Raw genomic sequence first — 27,992 nt, forward strand, 5'->3', positions numbered from 1 at the left:
AGGGGGCAGTTCAGCAGAAATGAGTTGGCTCTGTGTTGCCAACACAGAGACTGTGGTTGAATTTGTGTTAGTAGATGAAATTACCAGAGGTGATATGTTCAATATACACTGTGCAATAGAGGTATATCATAAATCAATGACAAAGCAGAAGCTAGTGCAGAATACCGTAACACATGTTAGCTACAACCACTGAGAGGACACAGCAAGATTCAGGATCTTCCATGTCTGTCTGTAGATATTAAAATACAGTTGAAGTTTTGTTTTTGGTCTTCAAAGCCCTAAGTAATTCAGAACTACCTGTTTGGTTGACATTTCTCATTGTGTAATACAGCTACTCTTGTGATCAGCTGAGGCACTCACAATGACAGCCCCTTAGTTTGAAGAAGGGTCCATCAGGGCATTCTTTATGGAAGGTCTTTGAGCTTTAACATTCGTTCTCTATCACATTTGGTCTAAAAATAATCCAACTCTGTTGCATGTCAGTACACAGTGCAAGGCCCATCTTTTTCACCAGAGTCTTGGAGTGAAAGGGAGGGAGCAAACTATGGAGGAATGGCTTTACTGAGGGTGTTTATCTTTCCCTAGTTTGGGGAACTGTGGAGCATTTAATTTTGTCTGGTGAGTCTTTTGTGCATTTTCATTATATGACAGAATTGCTTCAAGATCTGGATTCATTCTAGTTAAAGCTTAAATAAGCCAACTTAAAGAAATAAAACATATATTCATTGTAAGTGTTAACAAAGGAGGTTAATTTCCAGGCCAAAAGAAGCATAACGCCATAAAGCACATATATAGGATCTGGGTGCTTGTACATGTGCCAGGAGGCTTCTCCAATGTGGTGTTATTACAGTGCATCGGAGCAGACTCAAATAATCGAGTCTGCTGGAGCGTGGTAATCAGTGTACTCCAGCCAGCCTCTCTGTCTCATGTATCAGTGTCCCTGCACTTCAAAATGGTGGCGGGGGCACTTTAACTAAAACTTGTTTGATGAGCTTTAGTTAAAGTGCCCCTGCCACCATTTTGAAGTGCAGGAACGCTGATACGTGAGACCCTGTGGCACTTTAATTAGAACGGCTCTGAGAGCCATTCTAATTAAAGCGTTTCCACCCAATCCCCCCCCCGCCCACAGAGCACATGTGAAAACACCCTGGGAGATCTCGATTTTCCTCCTAACTTTGCCACTGACTGGCTGAGTGACCTTCAGCAACTTACTTAGCCTCTTTCTGCGCCTTAGTTGTCCCATATATATAAAATTTGGATAATACTCAGGTATCTCTAAGTAGAGAAGCATTTTTCAAAACCTGACACAGAAGTTGCTGTTGAAATGCAGAGCGTTGTTGTAAAAGTTCTGATCATTCATGTTCGCTTAGGTAAGTCATAAGTAACCGTTTTCAATTGTCTGAGGTGCTGGAAGCTTCATTTGTGTGAAGAATTTAGATTAACATTTTTAATCTAAGGTATTAGAAGCCATTCACCTTGAAGATTGGTAAAACTGGCATGTTAACAGCAGAAGTGAAAGACATGTTTTATCTGTGTTCTCCTTTGTAATTAAGCTGCTGAATAACAGAAGTATTATCACACCAGGGTTAGTGCCAGAGGATTACCCAAAGTTTTTTAAATGGGATGCTAAAGTGGTGCAAACAGGTGCACAGACAAAGAGCAAAAAAGAGGGGGGAAAGTAAGAGAAAGAAAGCTGAAGCCTTCTAGTTTCAGCCACATAGCAAAATTAATGGTTTCTCAAAATGAATGGCATGGTTAGATTACTATTGAACTTGTAAAATTAGAGGAAGGAGTCAGATTCTTCATTACACTCTTATTTTAATTTAAGCAAAGGAGGTCAACCTTAATTGTGCTTTACCTCAAAAAATCTTTTCACTGGAACAATTTTGCAGCAGGCAAAGTGACTTGTAAGGATAATAGTGCTTTCTGAATTCTGTTTGCCAATAGTTCCCTTTACAGGCTATATCCCATAATGGAGATTCTCTTTGAATCACCCACATTCAGAAAGGGAGAAGAAAAAGGATTTCAAGCGGAAGCTAAAGTATTCTTAAATAAAAGAGAGAAAATATGTTTCTGTTATCAAATATTGGTGTCTTGTTGTTTGTATAGTTGTCTTTTTGTTGATTGTATGTACTGGTATTTACAACTCTTAGGAGATTTTCTATAGTCAAAACTTAGATGTAAGTACTTAAGTTTATTCACAAGATTAAACCTTGCAAAAAATGTTGTTCTCATCTTTGGATATAGAACATTGTATTTTAACAGTATATCTTTATAATATGACAAGCTTGCATCCCTCCTTGTTACGACATTGGTTTTGATTTCAGATATGCATTTTTAGAGGAGTTTATAAAGGTGGCAATTTGGGCCTGAATCAGAGGATGCTTTATTTTTGATTCTTCACATCTGAGGGAAATGTAGCCGACACTAAATAAGGCAGCAGAAAATATCATGGAAAGTCTGTATTAACTCTAGCAGCTGGTTTCTGCCTGTGGGAAGGAGCTATTTTTTGGGTACCCCAGACCCTTTGGTGTTGATGGCACTTTCCCAGCCCTTGTAGGTTGGTGGATGCAAGTAGTGTCCCTTATGAAGCTGTGAAAAGATACAAATGTTAGTATTCCCTAGGCAATGGAGACACTGATGGGGCTGGAGGGTTCTCGGGACATGTTGACCAGTCTAGGGAGCAGTGCAGCACACCTGCTCCATGCACACTGAACCCTGAAATGGCTGGACTGCAGCCATCTTCGAGTAGCATGGGGAATGTGCCAGTAAGCAGGCACAAGACAGTGGTACTGGCTGTACAATAAGAAGTTTTAAGGTGTGTATATTGCATGGTGCTGGACTATACTGCTTCACATGGCATGGAGGCAATGCTGATATATCCTCGGCTTTGCTTTGCTCTATTAGAGTATAGCAGTACTTGAAAAGAGAGATCCAGACAGATACAGCAGTTCTTAGCATAAGGTCTCCCAGTCCTGGCCAGTAAAGTGTGTGACCTCAACAAAACACACTGACTTAGAGGCATCAGTATTGTACAGATGACAACAGTGCTGTGATTCTCCAGCCTTCTGCTCTCCTGCCAGAGCTGTTCTTGTGCATTGGCAAAGGGAAGTGAGATTGCACAGGTCAAGACTCTCAGGCATTTTAGTCCCCTGCAGACTTGCAAGAATGGAGCCAGCAGGGAGCTCAGGGACAGCAGAGTACTATGCTTCACATACTTGCCCTCTTTCTGATCCCAACCAACCCCTTATCTTTCTGAGTGTTGTTTGAATCCTACTTTTTCAGCTGAATGTTTACACACTTCATTTAGCCTTTGTTTAGATTAGCAATTTTTCTTTTCTGTATCAGAAAGAATAAAATGTGGTAGATTTTAAGGTGAGTCTGATTTGATTTTCATCTGAAGTCATGGTGGTACCTCTGACATAATAATAACAAATAATATCAATCTATAACAATCATATTAATCTAACAATCTATAACAACCTTACAATCTATAATATCAATCTATAATGGTCTATAATATTGCATTGTTATGCTTATCTCCTCTGAATTATTGTAGTGCCCTGAGGGCACAGTGAGAATTAGGCCCTTATTAACAGCTTTTTGGAACTCCTTTTTCACAGGGAATCCTAATGTGTCTGCCATGTGTATACATCTGAATTTAGATACGTTGGTGTTCAAATGGCAAGACCCGTTTGTTTCTCTTGATTTTTTTTTCTGGAAAACCAAAAGAAACAAAGAAAGAGCAGCTAGGTGATGTGTGTTCTGGGATTTTTACACTGCTTTTAGGAGTTTTATTCTTTAACGTATCTTTGAATTATTTTGAATCAAGTTTGTAGGACAGAACATCAGCTGATGCAAAATAGTGGCAATCAGTGGACCACTATGCAGTTTCCCCAGGTGAATATATGACCCATACGGCATTTTTGTTAGTGCAATTCTAAAACTTATTTTTTTTCTCCAGCTGCACTTAAAAGGGAGATTTTCAAAGGCACAAATGGTAATTAAGTTTTGAACTCTTATTGAGTCCGTGTAAGAGATAACCATCTAATAACCCAGTCAGACCACTGAAAATTTCTTCCTAAACAAATAGGTATGGGATCTGTTCCAGCAACCTTGAAAGTACCCATTTAAATATTTTTATTTGGATGCGCAGAGAATTAAGAAGGTGACATAAACCCCCAAGGTTGCTTTTGCCTACAGAAATAATATCTGACAGTCATTTGACAAGGTTATATACACTTGCACTTGGTTATGTAGGGCTGATTGTTGTTAAGTGTTGCATCTATTAGAATGAGGGGTTTCAGAAAACCCTGGAAAATATTCATAGTTGATATGAGAATGCGTGGAAGAAAACAATTGTTAACTTTTGAGGTCTAATGGAGTAAACAGGAGAACAAAAGTAGTGGCTGTTGAGTTGTCTAGTATGACACAAAACACATGGAGACACAGCTGCTTGGAAACTGAGATGGAGGTATCATTATGCTGAACTGCCCTTGAAGCATGCACTGCATTCACTATAGAAGAAAGAGACAATGCAGGGACATGCAGCTGTGATGTACTATGACACATTTGAGTGGTGGTGATGTACTTTGCCAGTACAGTTGACAAACTGAAGGGTCTTATTATCATTTCTGTGGTCTACTGTCAACCACAACCCACTCTTTGTTCATAAGGTGTCAGGAATACCATTGCAAGCCAACAGTCACTTCGACATATCCTCTTTGGTGTGGTAGTGATTTAACTGTAAACTCATGCTTGAGGAGAAGGAGGCTCCTTCCTTCCTTCCGCTTTGGACGCATCGGACCAGGCTCACTTGGAGCTGCATGGGGCGATCCTGAGCGTAAGACTCCCCGGCTTCCTATCCCTTTTCTTTTCTGACTCCCACCTATCTAAAGATCTCTAGCCTCTGTTTATCTTGCTTTCTCATTCTTTTCTTGCTTTTTTATAGCTTTTTCCCCCCCTTTCTCTCCTCTTTGTCCCATCCCCCTGTACTTTGGGTTTCTTTGTCTTTACAGCTTTCTTTCTTACTGTCTCTTTTCCTTTCTTTCTCTCTTTTCTTTTTCTGTTTGCTTATAGTGGGGAGTTATCTTCCATTAGCTTGCCTTCCGCAGGGTGCTCTTAATTACCCCTTCTTCCCCCCCCCCTTTATGTTCTTCGCTGTTTCTTTTTTTTGTTTGTTTTTGGGGGGATTTCCTCCACCCCTTGTTCCCCTCCCATCTAGAGTTTTGTGGCCGCTTTCCCAGACACTTATCTTTTCAGTTGTATAAACTTTTTTTGTTGTCCTTGCTTAGTTATAGCTAGAAATTAACCCTGTTCTAACAGGAATGGCTGCTCCTACAGCCAGCAGCTGGCATGAGGATGCCTCCCAGAACCTCCCCATTACCCATGGTTTGAGGGTTCACAGCCCTGCCTTCGTCAGGGTTGAGGTCTGCGTAGATGCCCTTGCTAGTCTCCTGGGACAGTGTAACATACGTTACACAGGTCGTGTCAACATGGTCCCGATGATTTATCTGAGTGATTCCACCCTAGTTAATAGGGTGTGCACAGAGGGCCTGGACATTGCAGGCGCACATTATTTTGTCATGCCCCTAGACACCCTAGCAGTGGGGGTGGTGATTTCTAATGTGCCCCCACACGTGACCGATTGAGACCTGGCCAAGGTGTTCGAGCCCTATAGGGTTCTTACGAGTCCTTTTTGCCAATTGACCATAGGGAGTAAAAACCCCAAACTGAGGCATGTCCTGTCTTTTTGAAGGCAGGTTTTCATGCTTCTCAGGGCGGGCCCGCGGTCTCTGCCTCAGTCCTTGAGCCTCATGTTCAACGGGCTGAGGTTTGTGATCTGTTTTTCTTTTGGGGAGACCACGTGTCTTCAGTGTGGTAGCTCTTCCCACCTAGCAGCTCAGTGCCCATGGGGGAGATCAGCCAAAACATCGGCGCTGACGGGTCGCACATTCACTTCTGGGACGCAGGCCCCACCCAGTGAGGCCAGGAGCTTTTCCTGACCTCCTTCTACCCCTGTTCCATCTGAGGGGGCTGGAGTATCTGACGTGAGAATGCTGTCCAGCAGAGGGGCTGGGACTGGGCCCCAACCCTCCCCCCCACTCATTACACCTATGGCGCCCACCCCAACAGTACAGAGACGCCACCAGGTTGAGAGGCTGATGTCTCCACTTCCCCCCTGCCTGTCCTGACCTCCCCGATTGAGGCTGGGGTGGTCAGTGATTGTGGCACCAAGGTCCTGAGGGATGATGGAGCTCAGGCCTCTTGCCAGTTGCCCTCCACCATGGCTTTGTCTGAGGTGGCTGGCCCTGGGGAGGCAGGCCAGAAACAGTCTGACCCATCCTCTATGAAGGGTGGGCCATCTGCCACACAGAAGAAAAAGAAGAACAAAGAGAAGAAAGCAAAGGCGGCCACTCGGGACTCCCCATCCCCCCTGAGGCCTTCCTTGGCTGGTGCTGGGGAGGCCCCTGCTGGAGAGCCTGGCCTTGCTCTGGCTGTCATGTCAACGACCCTGTTGACCAGGGATGAGGGCAGCTTGGAGGTGGGGGAGGCGAAGACAGGGATCATTAACCCCTCACCTATCTCCCAGCTCTCAGAGACGGGTGACAGAAAGACATATGCACAATGTCTGTCTTCTGGAGGTCTGACCCAGGGGGCAGCAGAGGAGGCTAGTGAGGCTAGAATTAGATGAGGGGGCTAATGAGGTGGAAATCCAGCTTTCTGAGTGTTGCAAGCAGCCTCGAGAGCGGAATGACCTCTTCCCCCCCCCAAAGAAGGTGGGGCTTGCTCTTCAAGAGCCAGACCTTGACCTAGACAATCAGAGGAGGTTGATGGGTTTAGATATTGAGGGTGTAGATGTTGAGCTCCTAACTAGTGCGCAGCCTCACCGCTCGTCTGTTGGAAATGTGCAGCCCATGTTGGCAGACCCCCCCGGGTTGGTCCTGACTGTGGGGGGGCTCCTAACCTTTTTAAAACAGACGAAGGTGATGCACCTCGGGAGGAACAACTGGCACCATACCTACAGGTTAGGGAACTCCCCTCTTGTCAGCACAGAGGCGGAAAAGGATCTGGAGTCCATCATTGACTCCAAGATGAACATGGGCCGGCAGTGTGGAGAGGCAGTCAGGAAGGCCAACCACACCTTGGCATGCATCCACAGATGCATCTTGAGCAGGTCCAAAGAGGTGATCCTCCCCCTCTATGTGGCACTGGTCAGGCTGCAGCTGGAGTATTGCGTCCAGTTCTGGGTGCCACACTTCAAGAGGGATGTCGACAGCATGGAGAGGGTCCAGAGGAGGGCCACTCATATGATCAGGGGACAACAGGGCAGGCCCTATGAGGAGAGGCTACGGGACCTGAACCTGTTCAGCCTCCAAAAGAGAAGGCTGAGGGGGGATCTTGTGGCCTGTTATAAACTAGTCAGGGGGGATCAGCAGGCATTGGGGGAGTCCCTGTTCCCCCGAGCACCGCCAGGAGTGACCAGGAATAACGGTCACAAGCTGGCAGAGGGTAGGTTTAGGTTAGATATCAGGAGGCGCTACTTCACGGTCAGGGTGGCTAGGGTCTGGAACCAGCTTCCAAGAGAAGTGGTGCAGGCTCCTACCCTGGGGGTGTTTAAGAGGAGGTTAGATGAACATCTTGCTGGGGTCATTTGACCCCCAGTATTCTTTCCTGCCATGGCAGGTGGTCAGACTAGATGATCTGCTCAGGTCCCTTCTGACCCTAGAAACTATGAAACTATGAAGGACAGAAGAATATAGCGGGGCACATTACCCAATGGTGGGTGGACCCTAAAGTTTTTATCAAGGCTGCCAGGGCTGCGGCCAAGCTTATGCAGCAAGATCTGGGCACCAGGCAGATGGCCTATCATCTGGAGAAGCTCATACAGCGGGTGAGATATGAGTGGGGCCTGGTGGGGTCCCTGGAGTAGAGTAGGGCACGATAGGTCTTTTTTTCAACCTGTCTCTGCCTTTGCTCTGCTCTTGGGGGCTTGCACCTTTACCTGTACCTTACCTCACTATTCCTTTCCCATACCCACACCCATGGCAGCCACAACCATTGGAACTTTTAACATTAATGGCTGTCGAGATCCAGTGAAACAGGAGGCCGTCCTGGAGCTCCTGCACCAGAAGCGGTTGGCTGTCGCCTTCCTCCAGGAGACACATTCCAACAGGCTCAACCAGTTGGCTTGGCATGCTGCCTGGCAAAGCCAGTTGTTCTTGAATCATGGCACCAACCTTAGCACCGGGGTTGCAACTCTCCTATCGTCACAACTACAGCATGACATGGCAGTGGCACAGGAGATTGTCCCCAGCCGCCTGTTGATGGTCCGGGTCACCCTAGCACAACACTATCTGCTGCTCATCAATGTCTATGCACCTACTGATGGCCAGGAGTGGGTCACTTTCTTTGAGACCTTGGCCGACCTTTTGCGTGACATTAGTGAGGATGATGACCTGCTTCTTGTAGGTGGGGACTTTAATTGTACCATTGATACCCCGCTCGACCGTACGGGGCCTGAGCCTCACCTGCCGTCAGCCCACAAGCTGCAGTCCATCTTGGAGATTGCAGGCCTCGTTGATGTTTGGTGAGCCCTGCACCTTGACGTGCGCCAGTACACCTGGGCTAGGATGAGTGCCGGGGGTCTCACTATGGCCCGCCTTGACCGCATTTATGTCACCAGACACCACCTGCCACTCCTACGCAGCGGCCGCATCATTCCCTCAGGCCTGTCAGATCACGGCCTGGCTAGCTGTAAATTGAGTCTGCCAGAGAGAACCTGTGCGTGAGCGCCTTTATTGGTGTTTCAGCGTCAGCCTGCTTCAAGACTCTTACTTCTGGGACTGCTTTGCCAACTTTTGGCGGGGCTGGGAGGCCACAAGACTGAATTACTCCTCCTGGAAGCTATGGTGGGATGTGGGCAAGGTACAGATCCGAGCTTTTTGCCAGAAGTACACTCAGTTGGCCACAAATGAACTGCGCCACCATATCAGAGAGCTGGAGAAAGATGTGGTAGAGCTCGAGGCTACCCTGCTGGCTGCTGGCAGTGATGCGGTGCTGCATGAGAGCCTCCAGTTCCATAGGAAGTGCCTGCATGACTTGGCGGAGAGTGTAACCTGTGGAGCGAGGATCTGCACCTGCTGCCAAGAGCTGGCCAAAACAGATGCCCCGACCCACTTCTTTTTCAACCTGGAGCAATGGCGGGCAGCAAGCAAAGTCTTAGATCACCTGAAGACCTCTGAGGGCCAGCTAACCACTCACCTAGGTGAAGTACGTGAGCATGCTGTTGCTTTCTATCATGACCTGTTTGCAGCTGAGCCGTCCTGCCCTGAGGCCATGCGGGAACTCCATGTGGGCCTGCCACACCTTGGTGCCGTGGAGGCCGGCGAGCTTGAATAGGAATTGTCTCTGGCAGAGCTGGCAGCGGCCACAACTGGCTTCGCCTCCGGCAAAGCCCCAGGCCTCGATGGCTTACCTGCTGAGTTCTACAAGACTTTCTGGCCTCTTCTTGGCCCCTGCCTCCTGCATGTTTTCCAGGAGAGTCTTGTCAACGAGGTCTTGCCGATCAGTTGCCGCTGTGCAGTACTCACGCTGCTGCCCAAGAAAGGAGACCTTGGCTGCATTAAGAACTGGCACCCGGTCTCCTTGCTGTGCGCGGATTATGAGATTCTGGCCAAAGCACTGGCCACCCGCCTCTGCACTGTCATGGCCTCCATCACTGGGCCTGAGCAGAGCTACTACGTGCTGGGCAGAACCATCCAAGACAACCTGTTTTTGCTGCATGACCTACTTACAGCCAGTGAACTCTTTGGCCTAGACATTGGCCTTATCTTTCTGGATCAGGAGAAAGCCTTTGACTGGGTGGACCACACCTACCTCTTTCAGACCCTGGAGGCCTTTGGCTTTGGGCCCCTTTTCACTGGGGCCCTCCAGGTCTTGTATCGAGACACTTCCAGCCTGATCAAGGTAAATGGGGTACTCTGTGCCCCATTCCCCGCACACAGAGGCATCCGTCAGGGCTGCCCCTTGTCGGGCATGCTCTATGCCCTGGCTATTGAGCCACTGCTGCATGCACTACAGCACTGCCTGAGCGGTGTGGCCTTGCCGCCAGCCGTGGGCCTGTCCGTTGCCCCTCTGCTCCGGCTATCAGCATATGCAGATGATGTGACCATCTTCCTTAACACCCAGGAAGACGTGGAGGCCCTGACAGCGTGCCAGTGAGCCTACAAACGTGCCTCTTTGGCCCGTATCAACTGGGCCAAGAGTGATACCCTGTTGCCTGGTGAGTGGATCATCATGACCCCCCCGGATTTGCCAGGGGGCCTCACCTGCACTGCGAGGGCCTTAAGATCCTGGGCATGTTCCTGGGGCCATCGACCTTCATGGCGTGCAACTGGGACGGCCTCGAGGAAGGAGTGGAGGCCCGCCTACAAAGGTGGCACTGGTGCCTACCCAGCCTCTCCTACCGTGGACACATCCTCATCATGAACAACCTAGCAGTGGCGACCTTGTGACACCGGTACACCATATTCAATCCTCCAGAGGACCTACTTGAGAGACTCCAGCACCTTCTGGTTGATTTTTTTCTGGGATGGGTGCCACTGGCTCCCACGAGCTGTCCTTTACGTACCTGTAGCTGAGGGGGGCTAGAGTTTGGTTGACCTTGCGAGCAGGGTGGTCACCTTCCGCCTGCAGGCCCTTCAACAACTCCTGTACAGCGAGGAGCGCCTACCTTAGCAACACCTGGCATGCCGGTTTCTGCAAAGGGTGGGGACCCTCAGCTTCAACTGGGAACTCTTCCTGTTGGACCTTACACTTTTGAACTGTGCAGTGCTTCCGGCCTTTTTCTGTGGCATGGTACAAGGCTGGCAAACCATTTTCCACCTCCAGTCCCAGGCCCATCATCTGCAGTTCCCGCAGTTGCTGAGGGAACCCCGGTGCACAACCCAGCGCTGAGGCGCCCCATGCCGAGCCTGGCCTCTGCCAGTCTCACGGCCATTCTCATTCAGGCGTCTGTTCTCCACCTGAGTCATCTCCTTGACCCCGCTTGGTCGGCCTGGCTCTCGCCCAAGGCCTTGACCACCCGGCTGGGCATGTGCTCTGTCCGCAGCGTGGGCCGTCTCCTGTGTGACGTCCAGGCTGTCCTCCCATTGGAGGCAGCAGCCTCCCTGAATGACCATCTCCGGGCGGGCCAGGTCCTCTGCACTGAGGATGCCCTGAATGAGGTTTTTCCTGCTTTACCAGTCACCCTGGCCATGGTCGGTGAGCTGGCCAGTGGCCCTAGCACCTTGCTGATGCTTCCCGTGCCTTCTGACAGTGACACAGGTTGCCCTTTTTGCTTTTCTGTTGCATAGAAGTTTATATGCCTGGGTGGTTCATGTCCGCCATGCCCAAGTGCTGGCGGGCCGCCCCGATACACTGTGGCAACAGCGCCTGGAGCCGCCAGATTCCCCACCAGCCCACCCGGCGTGGCACACTTTATATAAGCCACCAACCACCAAGAAGACTGGCAACCTGCAGTGGTGATTGCTGTACAGCATCCTAGCCCCTGGCACATTTGCATCCCACTTTGACGCAGCTGCCTCGACAACCTGTCCCTTCTACCCAGGGGATGTTAAGGAGACCTTCTTTCATGCCTTCCTTGACTGTCCCCACCTGCAGCTGCTCTTTGTCACCCTCGGGCCGCTGCTCCAGGCTCTGGGCAGGAGCTTTTCGGAGACCACCTATGTGTGCTCCTACCCATACCGGGAGGCTGAGAAGGGCCCCATCTGCCTGGCCAACTTCTTACTGGGTCAGGCCAAGTTGGCCGTCTTCAAGAGCCACCGAAACTGGCTTGCCGGGACCGGCTTAGTTGATGCCCTGCGGCTTTTCTGCCTCCTGGTGCAGGCACGCCTCTTGCTGGAGCTTGAGCATGCTGTGCTCCAGTGGGCAGTTGGTCACCTTTGAGAAACGCTGGGCCCTTGAGGGAGCGCTGTGCCATATGAAGGAAGGCCATCTCAAATATGCGCTCTGATGTCATGACTGGTCTAGGCAACTGGGCTGGCTCAGTGTTGGACTATGACTTCCAGCTCGTGCCGCGTCCTGGGCCCTCACCAGGCTGCTTTTTGTGTGTGTGGGAAGTGAAAGGTTTTGTTGCACGTATGATTGGATAGAGCAGGGTACAAATTGTTTATCTATAATTATGACCGTGTGGCCAGCACTCCGACCACATAACTAGCATGTAAGACACAACGTGAAATGTAGCGAAGGTGTCTGTCATGGTGTGATGTGTTGAATGCAATGATATGGTATTCTTGGTTTGATAGTAATTTGTTTTTTTGCTTTGTAAGCAGCCACCCTTTTTGTATCCCTGAACCCCTGAATAAAGTAGTTAAAAAGTCAAAGTCCTTCCTTCCTTCTGCTTTGGACGCTTGAGACCAGGCTTGCTTGGAGCTGCGTGGAGTGATCCTTATCATAAGACTCCCCGACTTCCTATCTCTTTTATTTTCTGACTCCCACCTGTCTAAAGATCTCTTGCTTCTGTTTATCTCCCTTTCTGGGTTTTTTTTTTTTGTTGCATTTTCACAGTATTTTTTTTCTCTGCTCTCTGTCCCCTCCCTTTTTACTTCCAGTTTCTTTGTCTGTAAGTTGCTACCTTAACAGTTTTTTCTAACTGTTTCTTTTTCTTTCTTTCTTCTCTTTTTGTTTGTTGTGGGGAGTTATCTTTTTCTATATCTTGCCTTTCGAGGGGTGATCTTAATCCCACCCCTTTTTTTTTCTTCTTTTTCTGTTGTATTCCTAACCCCCATAAGCCACATCCCCCGACTCTTTTCACTCCATCCCTTTCTCCCTCCCCTTTAGTTTTGTATGGCCACATTCCCAGACACTTACCTCTGTAGTTAATATATACAACTTTTTTTTCATTCCCTTAGTTTTAGCTTTTGGGATTAAGCCTGTCCTAGCAGTAATGGCCATTCCTACACCCAGCGGCTGGTATGGGGATGCCTCTCAAGACCTCCCCCTTAACCATGGCTTGAGGGTTCACACCCCTCCCTATGTTGGGGTTGAGGTCTGCATAGGTGCTAGGGCTGTGCAAAGCTTCAGATCATGATTCAGATTTGGAGATGATTTGGATGATTCAGAGGATGAATCTATGAATCTGAATCAAATTGCTGGAAGCTTTAGGCTTTCTGAATAGATTTGGAGCTTCTGAATCACTTTGGAAAAGATTCGGAGCCGATTTGGCGATTCAGCCATAGAGTATAATGGGGAATCAATGAAATATCTATAACTTTGTTGTCTTTTGGCTGATTTGGATGAAACTCACAGAAATGGTAACCCCTGCTGAGAGCATGACCCGTGCCAAGTTTTAAGGTGATAGGTGCAGGTGTTCTGGGAAACTGTGCCTCAAAGTCCTGAAAGAAAAACGTATGTCACGTGTGTGTTAAGCCATAGTGGGGTGAAAACTGCAGGGATGGTAGCTCCTGGTGAGGCCACAAAGCCTGCCAAGATGCAAGGAGGTAGATTTAGGGGTTTGGGGGAACTGCACCTCAACCTGCAGACGAGCAAAACTCGTGACATGGGTGACACTGTGTGTGTTAAGGCACAGCAGGATAAAAGCTGCAGGGATGGTAGCCTCTGATACAGCTATGAAGCCTGCCAGCTGTCAAGGAGATAGGCACAGGGGTTCTGAGTTCTCGGGCCCTGCACCTCTAGCCGCTGATAGGCAAAACTTGTGACATGGATGCAACTGTGTCTGTCTTGGGGCATGGGGGGGTGGAGGGGCGGGGACTACTGCAGGCCTGGCTGCTAAGCTACTGTGTTAACAGTTACTAATCAATCATGATTCACTCAGGGACCAGCTCAATACATAGTAGCTAGCTAATGAAATGAGTAAATGAGCAAGGATTAACACCTACAAAACCACAGACTGAGAAAATAATCATACAGACAATCAACTGCCCCAAGACAGAGACAGTCAGTTGCACAAACACCTTTGTCATGAGTTTTGTCCATCAGCAGCTAGAGGTGCAGGGCCTCAGAACCCCCCTGCACCTATTTCCTTGACAGCTGGCAGACTCCTGGGTCTCAGCAGGGGTGACCATCCCTGCATTTTCACTCCAATGTAGCATAACACATACACGTGCCCTAGCTGGTCTCCTGGGACAGCGTAACATACGTTACATTGTGCCAATGGTTTACATGAGTGCTTCCACCCTGGTCAATAGGTTCTGTGCGGAGGGCCTGAATATTGCAGGCATATACTATCTTGTTATGCCCCTTGACACCCAGGTTGTGAGGGTGGTGATTTCCAATGTGCCCTCACATGTGTCCAGCTGGGAGCTGGCCAAGGGACTTGAGCCCTATGGGGTTCCTACAAGTCCCTTTCGCTAACTGATGATCAGAAGCAGGGACCCAAAGCTGAAGCATGTCCTGTCTTTTCAAAAGCAGGTTTTCATGCTCCTCAGGGAGGGCCTTCAGTCTCTGCCTCGCTCCTTGAACTTCACATTTGACAGGTGGAGGCTTGTGATTTATTTTTCCTTGGGGGAGACCACGTGTTTCCAGTGTGGTAGCTCTTCCCATCTAGCAGCCCAGTGCCTGGAAAAGCGGCTGGAACATCAGGGATTGCAGTGGTGCCAAAAGATGACACATCCACCTCTGGGACACAGGCCCTGCCCAGTGAGGCCAGGAGCTCTTCCCAACCTCCTTTCAACCCTGTTCTGTCTGAGGGGACTGGGGTCTCCAGCATGAGATCACCATCCAGTGGAGGGGCTGAAACTATTCCCCAGCCCTCTCCCCTGCCCATTCCACCTGTGGTGCCTCCCTCCCACCAGGTGGAGGAGAGCTGATGCTCCACTTGCCCCTTGCCTGCCCCAACTGCCCCGGCCAAGGTGGTTGGGGTGGCCAGTGACTGTGGTGCCAAGGCCCTGTTGGATGATGGGGCTTGGGTCTCCTCCCAGTTGCCCACTGTGGCCTTGTGTGAGGTGGCTGGCCCCGGAGAGGTGGGCCAGGAGTGGTCTGGCTCATCCCCTATGAACGGTGGGCCATCTGCCACTAAGAAGAAGAACAAAGGAAGGTGAAGGGAGCCTCTCAGGACAACCCATCTCCGCTGGGACCCTTCTTAGCTGGCTCCGGGGGGTGCGCCCTGCTGGAGACCCTGATTCCACTCTGGCTGTCATGCTGGTGACCCTGTTGCACATGACTATGGTGGGGGAGGCGATGGTGGGGGTCACCAACCCCTCACCTGTCTCGCAACTTCTAGAGTTGGGTGTCAGTAAAAGTGATACAGAATACCTCTCTTATGGAGGCCTGACCCAGGGGGTGGCAGAGGAGTCTGCTGACCTCTTGGTCATGTCCCAGCCTACTGAATTGGATGAGGAAGCTAGTGAGATGGTGGAGATCCAGCTTTCTGACCGTTGCAAGTGATGTCAAGAGCAGGATGACATCTCTCCCCCCAAGAAGGTGAGGATCGCTCTCCAGTAGCCAGTCCTCAACCTGGATGATGAGACGAGTCTGATGTGTCTAGAGATTAAGGGTGTAGACACTGCATTTGTGGGTGAGCTCCCACTTGGGGTGAAGCCTCGCTGTGCTTCTGTCAGAAATGTCCAGCCACGTTTCATAGTTTCATAGTTTCTAGGGTCGGAAAGGACCTGAGCAGACATCAAGTCTGACCCTCTGCCATGGCAGGAAAGAGTACTGGGGGTCAAACAACGCCAGCAGGGTGTTCATCTAGCCTCCTCTTAAAGACCCCCAGGGTAGGAGCCTGCACCACTACTCTTGGAAGTTGGTTCCAGATCCTAGCCACCCTGACAGTGAAGTAGCGCCTCCTGATAGCTAGCATAAATCTACCCTCTGCCAGCTTGTAACCGTTATTCCTGGTCACTCCTGGTAGTGCTCGGGGGAACAGGGACTTCCCCAGTGCCTGCTGATCCCCTCTGACTAGTTTGTAACAGGCCACTAGATCCCCCCTCAGCCTTCTCTTGTGGAGGCTGAACAGGTTCAGGTGTCATAGCCTCTCCTCATGGGGCCTGCCCTGCTGCCCCCTGATGTTGGCTGACTCCCCCCTCGGTGGCCCCGGCCTTCGATCGGGTGGGTCATGCCTACCTGTTCCAGACCCTGGAGGCCTTTGGCTTTGGGACCCTCTTCACCAGGGCCCTCCAGGTCTTGTACCAAGATACCTCCAGCCTTCTCAAGGTGAACAGCATGTTCTGCATCCCATTCCCCATGCACAAGGGCATCCATCAGGGCTGCCCACTGGTGGGCATGCTCTATGCCCTGGCCATTAAGCTGCTGCACACACTGCGGTGCTTCCTGAGTGGTGTGGCCTTGCCATAGGCCACAGGCCCATCCATTGGCCCTCCACTCTGGCTATCGGCATATGCAGACGATGTGACCATATTTCTTAACACCCAGGAAGCCGTGAGCCCTGACAGATTGCCAGTGAGCCTGTCAACACACCTCTTCAGCCTGTATCAATTGAACCAAGAGTGATACCTTTCTGCTTGGCCTGTGGATCAGCGTGACCCTCCAGGGTTTACCAGGGGGCCTCACCTGGTGCTGCAAGGGCCTCAAGGTCCTGAGCATGTTCCTGGGCCCAACAACCTTCATGGCATGCAACTGGGATGGCTTTGAAGAAGAGGTGGAAGCCAGCCTGCAATGGTGGCGCTGGCACCTAACCAGCCTCTCCTACTGTGAATGTGTCCTCATTGCCAACAACCTGGTGGTGGTGACCCTGTGGCACCAGTATGTCATACTGGACCCACCACAGGACCTACTTGAGAGGCTCTGGTGCCTCCTGGTAGATTTTTTCTGGGATGGGCGCCACTGGTTTCCATGAGCCATCCTTTACTTATCTGTCACTAAGTGGGGCTAGAGCCTGGTTGAGCTGGAGAGCCAGGTGGCCTGGCCTCAGCGACTCCTACTCTGGTAGCAACTGGCTTTCTGGTTCCTGCAGAGGGTGGGAGCCTTGGCTTCAACGGGGAGCTCTTCCTGCTGGATCTCATGCTCCTGAACTGAGTGGTGCTTCTGGCTTTCTACTGCAGTGTGGTACAAGCCTGGCAGGCCACCTTCCACCTCCAGCCCCAGGCCTGGCACCTGTGTTTTCCATACCTGCTGAGGGAGCATTTGGTGCACAACCCAGCACTGAGATGCCCCGTGCCAAGCCTGGCCTCTGCCAGCATCACAGCTGCCCTCATCCAGGCATGTCCTCTGCCTGAGCCATCTCCTTGACCCTGCTTAGTTGGCCTGGATCTTGCCTGAGGCCCTGACCACCTGGCTAGGCATGTGCCCCATCTGCAGCATGAGCTGTCCAGGCTGCCCTCCCACCTCCGGGCATGCCAGGTCCCCCGTGCTACAGATGCTCCGAATGAGGCTTTTCCCATGCTGCCAGTCACCCTGGCTGTGGCTGGCAAACTGGCCGGTAGGCCTGGTACCCTGCTGACACTCCCTGTGCCTTCTGACAGTGATGTGGGTTGCCCCTTTGCTTCTCTGTCACAAAGAAGTCTTTATGCCTGGGTGGTACATGTCTGCCATGCCCAAGTGCTGGTCAGCCACCCTGATGCACTGTGGCAATGGTGCCTGGGGCCACCAGATTCCACACTGGCCCACCCAGCTTGGCGCACATTGTATAAGCTGCCAACCAGACTGGCGACCTGCAGTGGTGGTTGCTGCATGACATCCTAGCCACTGGAATGTTTGCATCCCACTTTGACCCAGCCTTCTCAATGGCCTGCCCCATCTGCCCTGCAGCATTGAGGAGAACCTCTTTCATGCCTTCCTCAGCTGTCCCCACCTGCAGCTGCTCTTTCTTGGCCTTGAGCTGCTGCTGCAGGCACTGGGCAGGAGCCTCCCAGAGACCACCTATGTGTGCTTCTACCTGTACCGGGTGGCCAAGCAGGGTACCATATGTCTGGCCAACTTTCTGCTGGGTCAGACCAAGATGGCTGTCCTCAAGAGCCACTGCAGCCATCTTGTCGGGACTGGCTCAGACGATGCCCTGTGGCTTTTTGGCCTCCTGGTGCAGGCATGCCTCTTGATGGAGTTTGAGAATGCTGTGCTCCAGCCTTTGAGGTAAGCTGGGCCCTTAAGGGAGTGCTGTGCCACGTGGAAGATGGCTATCTTCAATACATGCTCTGATGTCATGACTGGTTTGGGTGACTGGGCAGGCTCGATGTTGGACTGCGACTTCCAATTTGTGCTGCACCCTGGGCCCTCACCAAGCTGCTTTTTGCTTTTTTTTTTTCCTTTGTGTGGGAAGTTGAAGGTGTTGTCATTTGCATGATTGGATAGAGCAGGGTAGGAATCATTTATTTATAGGGGGCCCATACGACCATGTGGCTGGTGTCCTGACCGCATAATGGCATGTTAGGCATGACATAATACTGCAAAGATGTCTTTCATGGTATGATGTTATGAATGTAATGGCATGGTGCTCGTGGTTTGATGGTAATTTGTTTGTCTTTGCTTTGTATATTGGACCTGGACCCTGGAGGGGCCAACTTTTTGTACCCTGAACTCCTGAATAAAGTAGTTAAAAAGTGAAAGTCCTTCCTTCCTTCCTATTAGCTGTAGTTATTTTCTAGCTCCAACATGCTACAGTAGTGAAAATCCCATGTTCAGACCCTGGTGATGATGGCTTGTTGCAATGCAAACCACTGAATGTTCAAAGAAGTGATGATCTTGCGGTTAAGTCACTGGCCTGGCTTTTCATTCCTGGATTTGTCACAGGGTTTCTATATGAACTCTGACAAGTCTTTTAATCTCTTTGTGCCTTGATTCCCCATCTGTAAATTAGGAGTAATACCCTTTCCTTTTTCCCAATCTGCAACTTGTCCATTTAGTTTTTCAGCTTTTTGGGACAGATACTGTCTCACTATTTATGTGCAATGTCTAGAGGCAGTGTGACCCTGATTTTGTATTATAAGCCTGCAAATGTTACCCCAGCACAAATAATAAATAGCAGCAACATAAAGGACTCTCAGCTCAGGTCCCTGATGCTGATGAAACCAGTAAGAGCACAAATGGCTGACAGAAGTGCCCTGTACAAGGGCAGATCCAGAGAGAGTATAGTGTTGTGGCTGCTCACTAGGGGTGTGCAAAGCAGACAGTATTCAATTTGGATTTGGCCCAATTAAGGGGAGAGTGATTCTAATCACTGATTTAAATCACTGTCCCAATTCAATCTGGCCAAATCTAAATCTGAAGATTTGATTCTGAGTCAGAGAATCAGCAGTTCAGCCACAGACACACCAGAAGTACTTCCAGTCCATTTCTGGGTCTGCTGCTGAGTGTGCGGGGGATCCCGCCCCCCCTCACTGGCTCAGTGATCAGCCATGAGGGGACCCTGGGTGCCCCCCCAGACCCAGGAGGCACCGGTCGCCAAGCTGGCAGGGCGGGGAGGGGGGATCGCCCAGACACTCCACAGTGGACCCAGAAGTGGACTGGAGGTACTTCTGGTCCATTTCTGGGTCCACCACTGAGTGCATGGGGGACTCCCCTGCACTCCTGTGGGATACTCCATCCGCTCCACCATCTTATCATTCATGAGCCATGCTTGGTACCTCGAGGCATGTACTAAAAACATATAAAGCTGCATCTATGGAAAAATTGTCAAATCTCTCTGAATTGAATCAGAGGCTTACAATCCAATTCAGAGAGATTAATGTGTGTGCTGATTTGATTTGGATTCAGAGATTTGGCTGCCGAATCCAGCCAAATCTCCTTTGAATCAAATCAGCAACCAAAGCTTTTCACAGCCCTACTTCTCACCTCCCCCACCCCCACACCTTGTGACTGGACTATGCCACAGGAGACTCTGAGTGCTTTCTTAAAATCCTCAAAGCAGGTAAGAAGCCCCTCCCTTCTCTTCCATGCACAGAGGCATATCCATTCCCATCTGTTTCCCCACCTCCTCCTCCTCTTGCTGCTTTCCACACTGTCAAGGGGCAGGGAGAGCTTCAGAGCCACTCCTGCCCACTCCAGCCATGCTGTGTAGGAGGTTGGCCTGTTGTGATAGTGGCAAAAGCAGCGTGATGGAGGAGAAGGTTTCCCCTCCCTGTGCCTTCTCCCAGGGGATCAGGTAGGGTGGGAGAACCCACTTGCCTACCCATCCCATCTTATTTCCAACTGAGCCCAGCCCCTGTGCAGTTAGGCTGGAGTGGGAACAAGTGGCTATGGAGCTTTGTCCACCCTCAGGGCAGCAGGGGAAGGGACAGGGAGGGGATGTGACACTGACCAGGGAGGGGAAGGGACCCAGGACTCTTACTTGGTTAAAAAGTTCCCAGAGGCTTCCCCTACCTTGTCTGCCCACTACACTGGGTGTGGTGGGGAGAGACTGGAGGTGGGAGGTGCAAGCACCCCTACAGCAGAGGTCACTGCTCCCACATCCCCACTTGACAAATCCTGGATCTGCCCCTGGTCCTGCATGTAGCAGAAGAGGGAGATGAGCAATCCTGTGAAGTTAAATTTGGCTCTTAGTTTTAGAATTATATGAAAATGTATGTTCACATATTTGGCTCTGAAGGCATGGATTCTGGATCTGCAGAGGTGACTAGGAGGCGAGGAACCTGCATTAGGTATCTTATTTCAGATCTTTGAATTGTGTATGTATTTTGCTACTCAAAACCCATTTTAGATCCTCTTTTAAAAATGATATCTTGAAAAGGAGAAAAATCAAATGTTCTTTTTTAATAGTTGTCTTGTATTTTTTAATAGTTGCAGCAGGGGAGAGTATAGAGCAGAGATGAAACATTTCTTTTTTTTTTTTTTAATCTCCACTAAATGTAATTCTGCACCTGCTGTGGCAACTTCCTCCTACAACCTCATCAATGACCTCAACCTCAGTCTGGAGGGACAAAACTCAGGAGAGGTGAAAGGTCAACCAAAGTATTGACTAAGGCTGTCCATGCTTAACTATGAGATCCTGTGCTCTTTTTGAACATAACAGTTTCATCAATTTCAGTCCCCTGCTGACACACAAAACTGGAGCTGGTAGGGGAGTGGAGAGATGTTGCAGTGTGTATCCATGCGTTAGCTCCACTTGCATAGCTGTCGCTCAAAACATACTTAACTTCCTGGTTTGGTTTTGTTGGGGTCACTCAGCTTGGCAGCTGGGTTATACAGATTGTTGCATCTCTTGCTGGAGAGAGGATATATATATAGCCCCTATATATACACCAAACCAGGAAGTTAAGTCTGTTTTGAGTGACAGCTATGCAAGTGGATATACATGGATACACGGCTATGCATGGATACACATTGCAACACCTCTCCATTCCCCTACCAGCTCCAGTTTTGTGTACCAGTCATATATATAAATGGGAATGTAAAAAAAAAAATGCAAGTTGGTGTCCATCAGGCTTGATAGCATCTGGTCACACTATGGATCTTTTGAACTAGATATTTGGAAAACCTCCAAAATGTTACCCTGAACTTCATGCTCAGGAGCTGGGATACTTAATCATCTGACTTGTACAAGCAAATGCTGTTTTCATGTGCAAACTCAGAGATTTGTACCCAGTTTGAATGTGCATGTTTAAATGCACAGATTTAGGGATTGGATTAAAACTCCTTTGAAAATGGCCGTTTAACATCCCTTTAACTCTGTACACATGGCCTATTGTCAGATACTGTTAAGATTGACTGTGCTTCTATGGGTATGTTAACATTGCACATTGCTCTTCACTGTAGAGATAGCTGAGCAAGCTTCTACCAAACTATCTCACTTACTAGAAACATTCCCCAGCATTGTTCTTCATGTTTGCTAATTTACCCTGCTGAAAAAGTTTTATTTTGGTAATCAAGGGGAAATAGCCTGCCTGGAACTCCATGCTATCATGGCTAGGCTGCTCATAGTACCCAAGCTAACCTAAGCATCTCTACACTGCAATACATTTTACAGCACAGACACTCTAAAATGCTTCTAAATATTTCCCAGTTAGTCTGCATGTGGAAGCAGTGGCACAAAATTCCTTTATAACATTTTTAAAAGGGTGGTTTCTGGGTTGGAAGTTAGTCTGCATTCTCAGAAGCCTTGCTTTGCATGCTGTTGTCATTCATGTATGCCAAAGAAATACTCATCCATTGCCCATTAGCTTTCCTATCTGGATAGATGCATAGACACTAGGGCGGTGCGAAATTTTGTCGGCCGTTTTGTTTTCACACTGTTTTGACCAATTTGGAGGCTAGTCGAAACATTTCGAAAGTTGAAACATTTTGACCATAGGTTGGGGATGGGAAGTTAGTCCAGCTGGGCTGACTTCCAATCCCCAGCGTAAGATCCAGCAGGGGGGGATGGGAACTCAGCCCAGCTGGGTTGACTCCCCAATCCCCATGCTAGATCCCCATCCCCGGTGCTGGATCTCACTGGGGACAGGAGGCAGCCTAGCTGGGCTGCTTCCTCATCCCTGGTGCTAGATCGTGCTGGGGGTGGGAAGCAACCCAGTTGGGCTGCCTTCTGCCCTGGTGCAATCTAGTGCCCCAGCAAAACATTGAAACAGCGTCAAAACAGTCTTTTTGCTTCAATGGAATGAAACAAATAACTGTTTTGACTCTAAATGAAATTTGAAACAGAACGCTGTTCCATCAAACCATCAAAACTGAACGGAAAATGGAACAGTGCTGTTTCACACAGCCCTAATAGATACCTACCCACTACTCTCCTGATTCCCTCTCTTCTGCACAAAGGTAATGCCACTATTTTCTCAAAGGATGGAAAAGGATCAACAAGTTATTCATCCTTCTCTGTCATCCCCAGAGTGATGTTAGTGTTTTACATGTTACTTAGGGTTTAAATATTAATAAGAAATGAGCTTCTGTAGCCCTTCAGTGGGACTAAAATGTTCAGGTTTGGCGGTATTTGGATACAAGATTATTGTTGCTCATGGAAGACGCACCTAGTAAGCTCAGTGTGTCAGAAGACCGGTACGGTGGGGCTTCAAATCAACTGTAAGGGGACTGAAGAGAATTTTCAAGGCACAGGGCAGTCTTGATTTAGCATTATACCAGTCCTACTTGGCACAGAGGACATATCAGGGGCTGCTGTGGACAGGCCAGTGGTACTCCACAATGGGGAGAGTTTTGATGAAGCCTGAATTGAAGGGCACTGGAGTCATCTGCTACTCTCCAACCACAAAACAGTCTCTAGAAGACCATTCTAGCCATCATAAACTAGAATAACTCTTGGGTTGATTTAGTCAGTTAGGCTACTGGTTGCCTTCAGAATTAGGGAACAGATAAAAGTAATTTAGTCACCTTCACCTTTCTCCTCACCATTAAATGCAGAAAGCATGAGCTGAGGCATGCACCTGGACTGTCTCACAGACAGCTGATAAAATTAATTAAAATAATGAGTTAAAAGAAAATGAAAATATAGGGAAATGGATACTAAAAATAACAGCTTATTTATTGTTTTTCAGCAATTATTTTTGTGGAATATCGATTCTCAGTCTTGCAGCTTCACTGTGGACCAGTTTTTGGTCGAACTGAAGGCCGGAGGGATAAGTGAAGAACACGAGGCAGCTGTACAAAGGGAACTGCAACATATCCAAAAACTAGATGTTCTGGATTTTCTGACTTACCTACCACTCTTTGTTCTTATCCATAACTCTGTCATTGCCAATCCACTGGATGATTCAAGAACAATTTGACAAACTATGTCAACTCTAGCAGAAGGGAAGTTGGTTTGTCATGAAGACTCTTAAGGTTATGTCTATATGTACAGCTTCCTTGTCTAGCCCAGGAAAACCACGAAAAAGACAAGCACCATCCACTCACTCCCGCTTCCCCTGTGCCCACATCTAACAATTAGGCAGAACAGACAAATCAGTGTACACGGCTCTCAGGTTTTCTTAAGACAAAGGACTTGAGAGCATTTCTGAGCCTTTCTTTCTCCTTTGACTACCTACTAACCTTGAGTGTAGGCAGATTGGGAGTGAATGAATGGCCTTGTTTCTTAGTAGGCTCAGCAGAGAAGTGAGGAAGACATAGTGTCAAGTGAACATTTTCTTTTAAACAGCTCTGACTGTCTTTGTAAAGGCAGACAAGAACTACACTGGGGTAGCTTTGCAACAAAAGTGCAGTTCAAACCAGTACAGTGGTCCATGTAAATAAATCAAAACCCAGTCTGCAGCCCTCAGTCATGTTAAGTAGACCTTGGAGGAGCAAATTAGATAGAGGCTGCGGTACCGAGCTTTGCATCAACAGTTTACTCAGTGGGAATGTAAATTTAGGAGTGGAATTGGCACACATGACAATTGTCTGAGCTGTAGCCCTCTTCAAAATATACTTAAAATTAAATAAGACAAGTCCATGTGAAGAAAATGGAGACATACAATCAAGGAAACCCATTTCTATACATGAAGGGCCAGATTTTCAAAAGTTTGTGACCATGATTGCTCTCAAGCTGGCTACTTCATTTAGGTGCCTGAAATGGAAGGAGCTGGTTGTGGGCTCTTAGAATCATAGAATCATAGAAGTCGGGTCGGAAGGGACCTTGTAGATCTTCAAGTCCAACCACCTGCCCGGACAGGAGAAAAAACTAGGCTCAAATGATCCCAGCCAGGTAGGCATCGAGCCTCCTCTTAAAGACCCCCAGGGTAGGAGCCAGCACCACTTCCCTTGGAAGTTGGTTCCAGATCCCAGCTGCCCTAACTGTGAAGTAGTTCTTATGGATGTCTAATCTAAACCTACTCTCCAACAACTTGTGGCCATTATGCCAGGGGGCGCTAGGGGAAACAAGGTCTCTCCCAAACCCTTCTGGTCCCACCTAGTGAGTTTATAGATGGTCACCAGGTCCCCCCTCAGCCTTCTCTTGTGAAGGCTGAACAGGTTCAGGTTCCACAGTCTCTCATAGGGTCTGCCCTGTTGTCCCTGGATCATGAGGGTGGACCTTCTCTGGACCCTCTCAATGTTGCCTACATCCTTCCTGAAGTGGGGCGCACAGAACTGGACACAGTACTCCAGCTGTGACCTGACCAGTGTCGCATAGAGGGGGAGGATCACCTCCTTGGCCCTGCTAGAGATGCACCTGTGGATGCATGACAAGGTCCGGTTAGCCCTGCCAACTGTGACCTCGCATTGTCAGCCCGTGTTCATCTTGGAGTCAGTAATGACTCGAAGATCCCTTTCTGCCTCCATGCTCTCAAGAAGGGAGTTTCCCATCTTATAAGTGTGCTGCTAGTTACTACTGCCCAAGTGCAGCACCCTGCACTTGTCAGTATTGAAACACATCCTGTTTTTGTTAGCCCACCTCTGTAACCTATCCAGGTCTTGCTGTAGTCTTTCCCTCCCTACTAACGTGCTCACCTCACCCCAAATTTTGGTATCATCAGCGAATCTAAACAGGTTGCTTTTCACCCCGGCGTCCAAATTGCTGATAAAGAAATTGAACAGCGCAGGTCCAAAGACTGAGCCCTGGGGGATTCTGCTGCCCACTTCTCCCCAGGTCGAATATGATCCGTCCACCACCACCCTCTGGGTGCAACCCTTCAGCCAATCTGCAATCCATCTGACTGTGTAGGCATCAGTGCCACAGTCGCCCAATTTTTTAATGAGGATGGGGTGGGAGACGGTGTCAAAGACCTTGCTGAAGTCCAGAAAGATTACATCCACGGCAACACCTGCATCCAATGCTTTTGTGACCTGATCATAAAAGGCAATCAGGTTGGTCTGACATGACCTGCCCCTAATGAAACCGTGCTGGTTGCCCTTGAGCATCATCTCTGAGGCCGGCCCATCGCAGATGTGCTCCATGATGATCTTCTCAAAGGGTTTCCCTCGGATTGAGGTAAGACTGACAGGCCTGTAGTTGCCCGGGTTCTCCCTCCTTCCTTTTTTAAAGATGGGGACCACGTTGGCTACCTTCCAATCAGCTGGCACCTGGCCTACCTGAGCACCACGAGCACTCATAAAGCCGTGCCAAGGGCCCTGCAATAACCCCTGCTAGCTCCCTCAACACCCTGGGGTGGAGAGCATCTGGACCTGCTGATTTGAACACATCCAGCCCCTCCAGAAGCTCTCTAACCCAGTCCTCCCCAACCTGAAGTCTGGAGGCGTTCCCCTCGAGTCCGTCTTGCATCATGGTGGGGAAGTCCTGGTCCCTGCCCAAGAAAACAGAGGTGAAGAATTGGTTAAAGAGGTCTGCTTTCTCCTCTGGCGCAACCACCAGATTGTCCAGAGGATCTTGCAGGGGCCCCACATTTCCTGGTGCTTTCTTCATCCTCCCTATATATTTGAAAAAGGACTTTTTATTATCTTTGATTTTGGACGCAAGTCCTAGCTCTATGTCCGCCTTAGATGTCTTCAAAAATCAGATCTGTTATCTGTTATTATTATATGTTAAAGAACTTTTTTAGAGCAAAATTATAATGCCCTAGTAGTACCTTTCTTTTTCTTTACTTGGTTAAGCAATGTACTGAGATAGACATGTAACTATTGAGTGTAATCAGGTTGTTTCTATTATGTAATAAGAAACCATATGAAAGTTGATTTTTGCCTTTTCAACTAACATTTGAGATTCTCTGTTTATTTTTAAAATGGTGATAAGCCAAGTCAAATAAACAATATCTTGTATGGGCTAGTCAGTCACAGGGGGAATTTGGATTTACCTAATTGGGTAAAAATCAAAAAGGATATTCCAGACAATAGCAGTTCCCAGAGGAATTGCAAGGATTTTGACTCATTAGGAAGTAATTCACCATATCATTTGGTGCAAAGGCAGCTCTGTAGATCGCCATCCTTAGGATGTTACTACAGACTCAGAAGAACCTTCAGTTTTGTTTGCAGTGGGAGTTTTGCTTTCCTAAGTCCTGGCACATCAAATGAGGTTAATTGTGTTTTGTACCAGCCACAGGCCCTAGTGAAAAAAAACCTTGGGCAGATTCTTAACTGGTGGAAAGCACTTGAAGTTCTGGCAGTATATATTGGGTATATCATAGCAAGTGTCTTTGCTTACGCTGCAATCAGGATTCAGCAAATACAGAATCGGTATATTAATTCCCTTAAACATTGATTGAACATAGATGGATTTAGGCTTTTAAATACATGGCTAGATTATTTAAATAATAAGGTAACACACTTTCACTAAAATTATATGTTGACTTAATCATATGTTATATTGATCAATCCATTGTGAAAACAGTTGAATCAATATCTTATCGCATTATTGCAAAGTGTGCTTATAGCATATTAGATTATGGGTAGCTGACTGAAATTCAAAAGCAGCTGAATCGAATTTCTGACAAACATTACTTGTAATGTTTTAAAAAAGGTAATGCTACCCAATTGTGTAGATTTGTTTCTAATTCGTATGAAAGTTGTTTGTTTAAATCTAAGGTGTACAATTTTTAAATACGACACTAACTCACCTGGGAATTCTACCTACAGCACTTGGTGAAAAGCTGTCACAAAAATAAAACCATAGCACCTCTTCCATTATAATTGTGCAATGTTTTTTCTTCTCTAAAAATACTAATATATTTATGGTGTTGGTGTATCAGATCTAAGTACAGAAACATGCAAGTTATAGCTAAGGTACTGTGAACTCTTACATCAGCGGTATTCTTACTCTGATCCATATATGATCAGGTCCCATTATAAGAAGATACAGACTGAAAGGCAGAGCCTGCCTCACTGAGTTTATAATGTGAGTAGACAAGGTAGACAAAATATTACCAGCCAAACACAAAACATGCAGCACACCAAGGACATAGAGTTTGCCAGTTGTCATTTGTTTTCATGTTAGAGTGTTTGAAATAGACCCATTTTTCACATGTAGGTTTTTAATTAAATGATGTTATTGATCATGTCACCAAATCAGTTACCAGAATGTTTCATGTATTGAACAAATACTTAGGGGTAAAAGAAACACACTGATAATGTTTTGGATTATTTTTTTAAATAGTTAAGAAGCAGGAATTTATTGCATAAAATGAGAAATTTAACAGTGACAGCAATTGCTCATGAAAAATAATCTGTTCTCAAACAAAGCCAACATTAAACACGAAAAGTACCCT

At 48.2% G+C, this 27,992-nt stretch overlaps 1 protein-coding gene across 1 annotated transcript in view; it reads left to right on the forward strand.

The window, feature by feature from the left end:
* C4H12orf42 (chromosome 4 C12orf42 homolog) overlaps window positions 1–27,388 on the forward strand; it is a 284,699-nt gene extending 257,311 nt beyond the window's left edge. The window contains exon 16 of the mRNA XM_090043229.1: window positions 23,397–27,388. Coding sequence (XP_089899355.1) covers window positions 23,397–23,627 — 231 coding nt within the window. The 3' untranslated portion in view covers window positions 23,628–27,388. The remainder of the gene's footprint in view (window positions 1–23,396) is intronic.
* Window positions 27,389–27,992: the final 604 nt, after the last annotated feature.

Source organism: Crocodylus siamensis, chromosome 4 (genome assembly GCF_052110815.1).
Source record: "Crocodylus siamensis isolate JL-2025a chromosome 4, ASM5211081v1, whole genome shotgun sequence".
NCBI lineage: Eukaryota > Metazoa > Chordata > Crocodylia > Crocodylidae > Crocodylus > Crocodylus siamensis.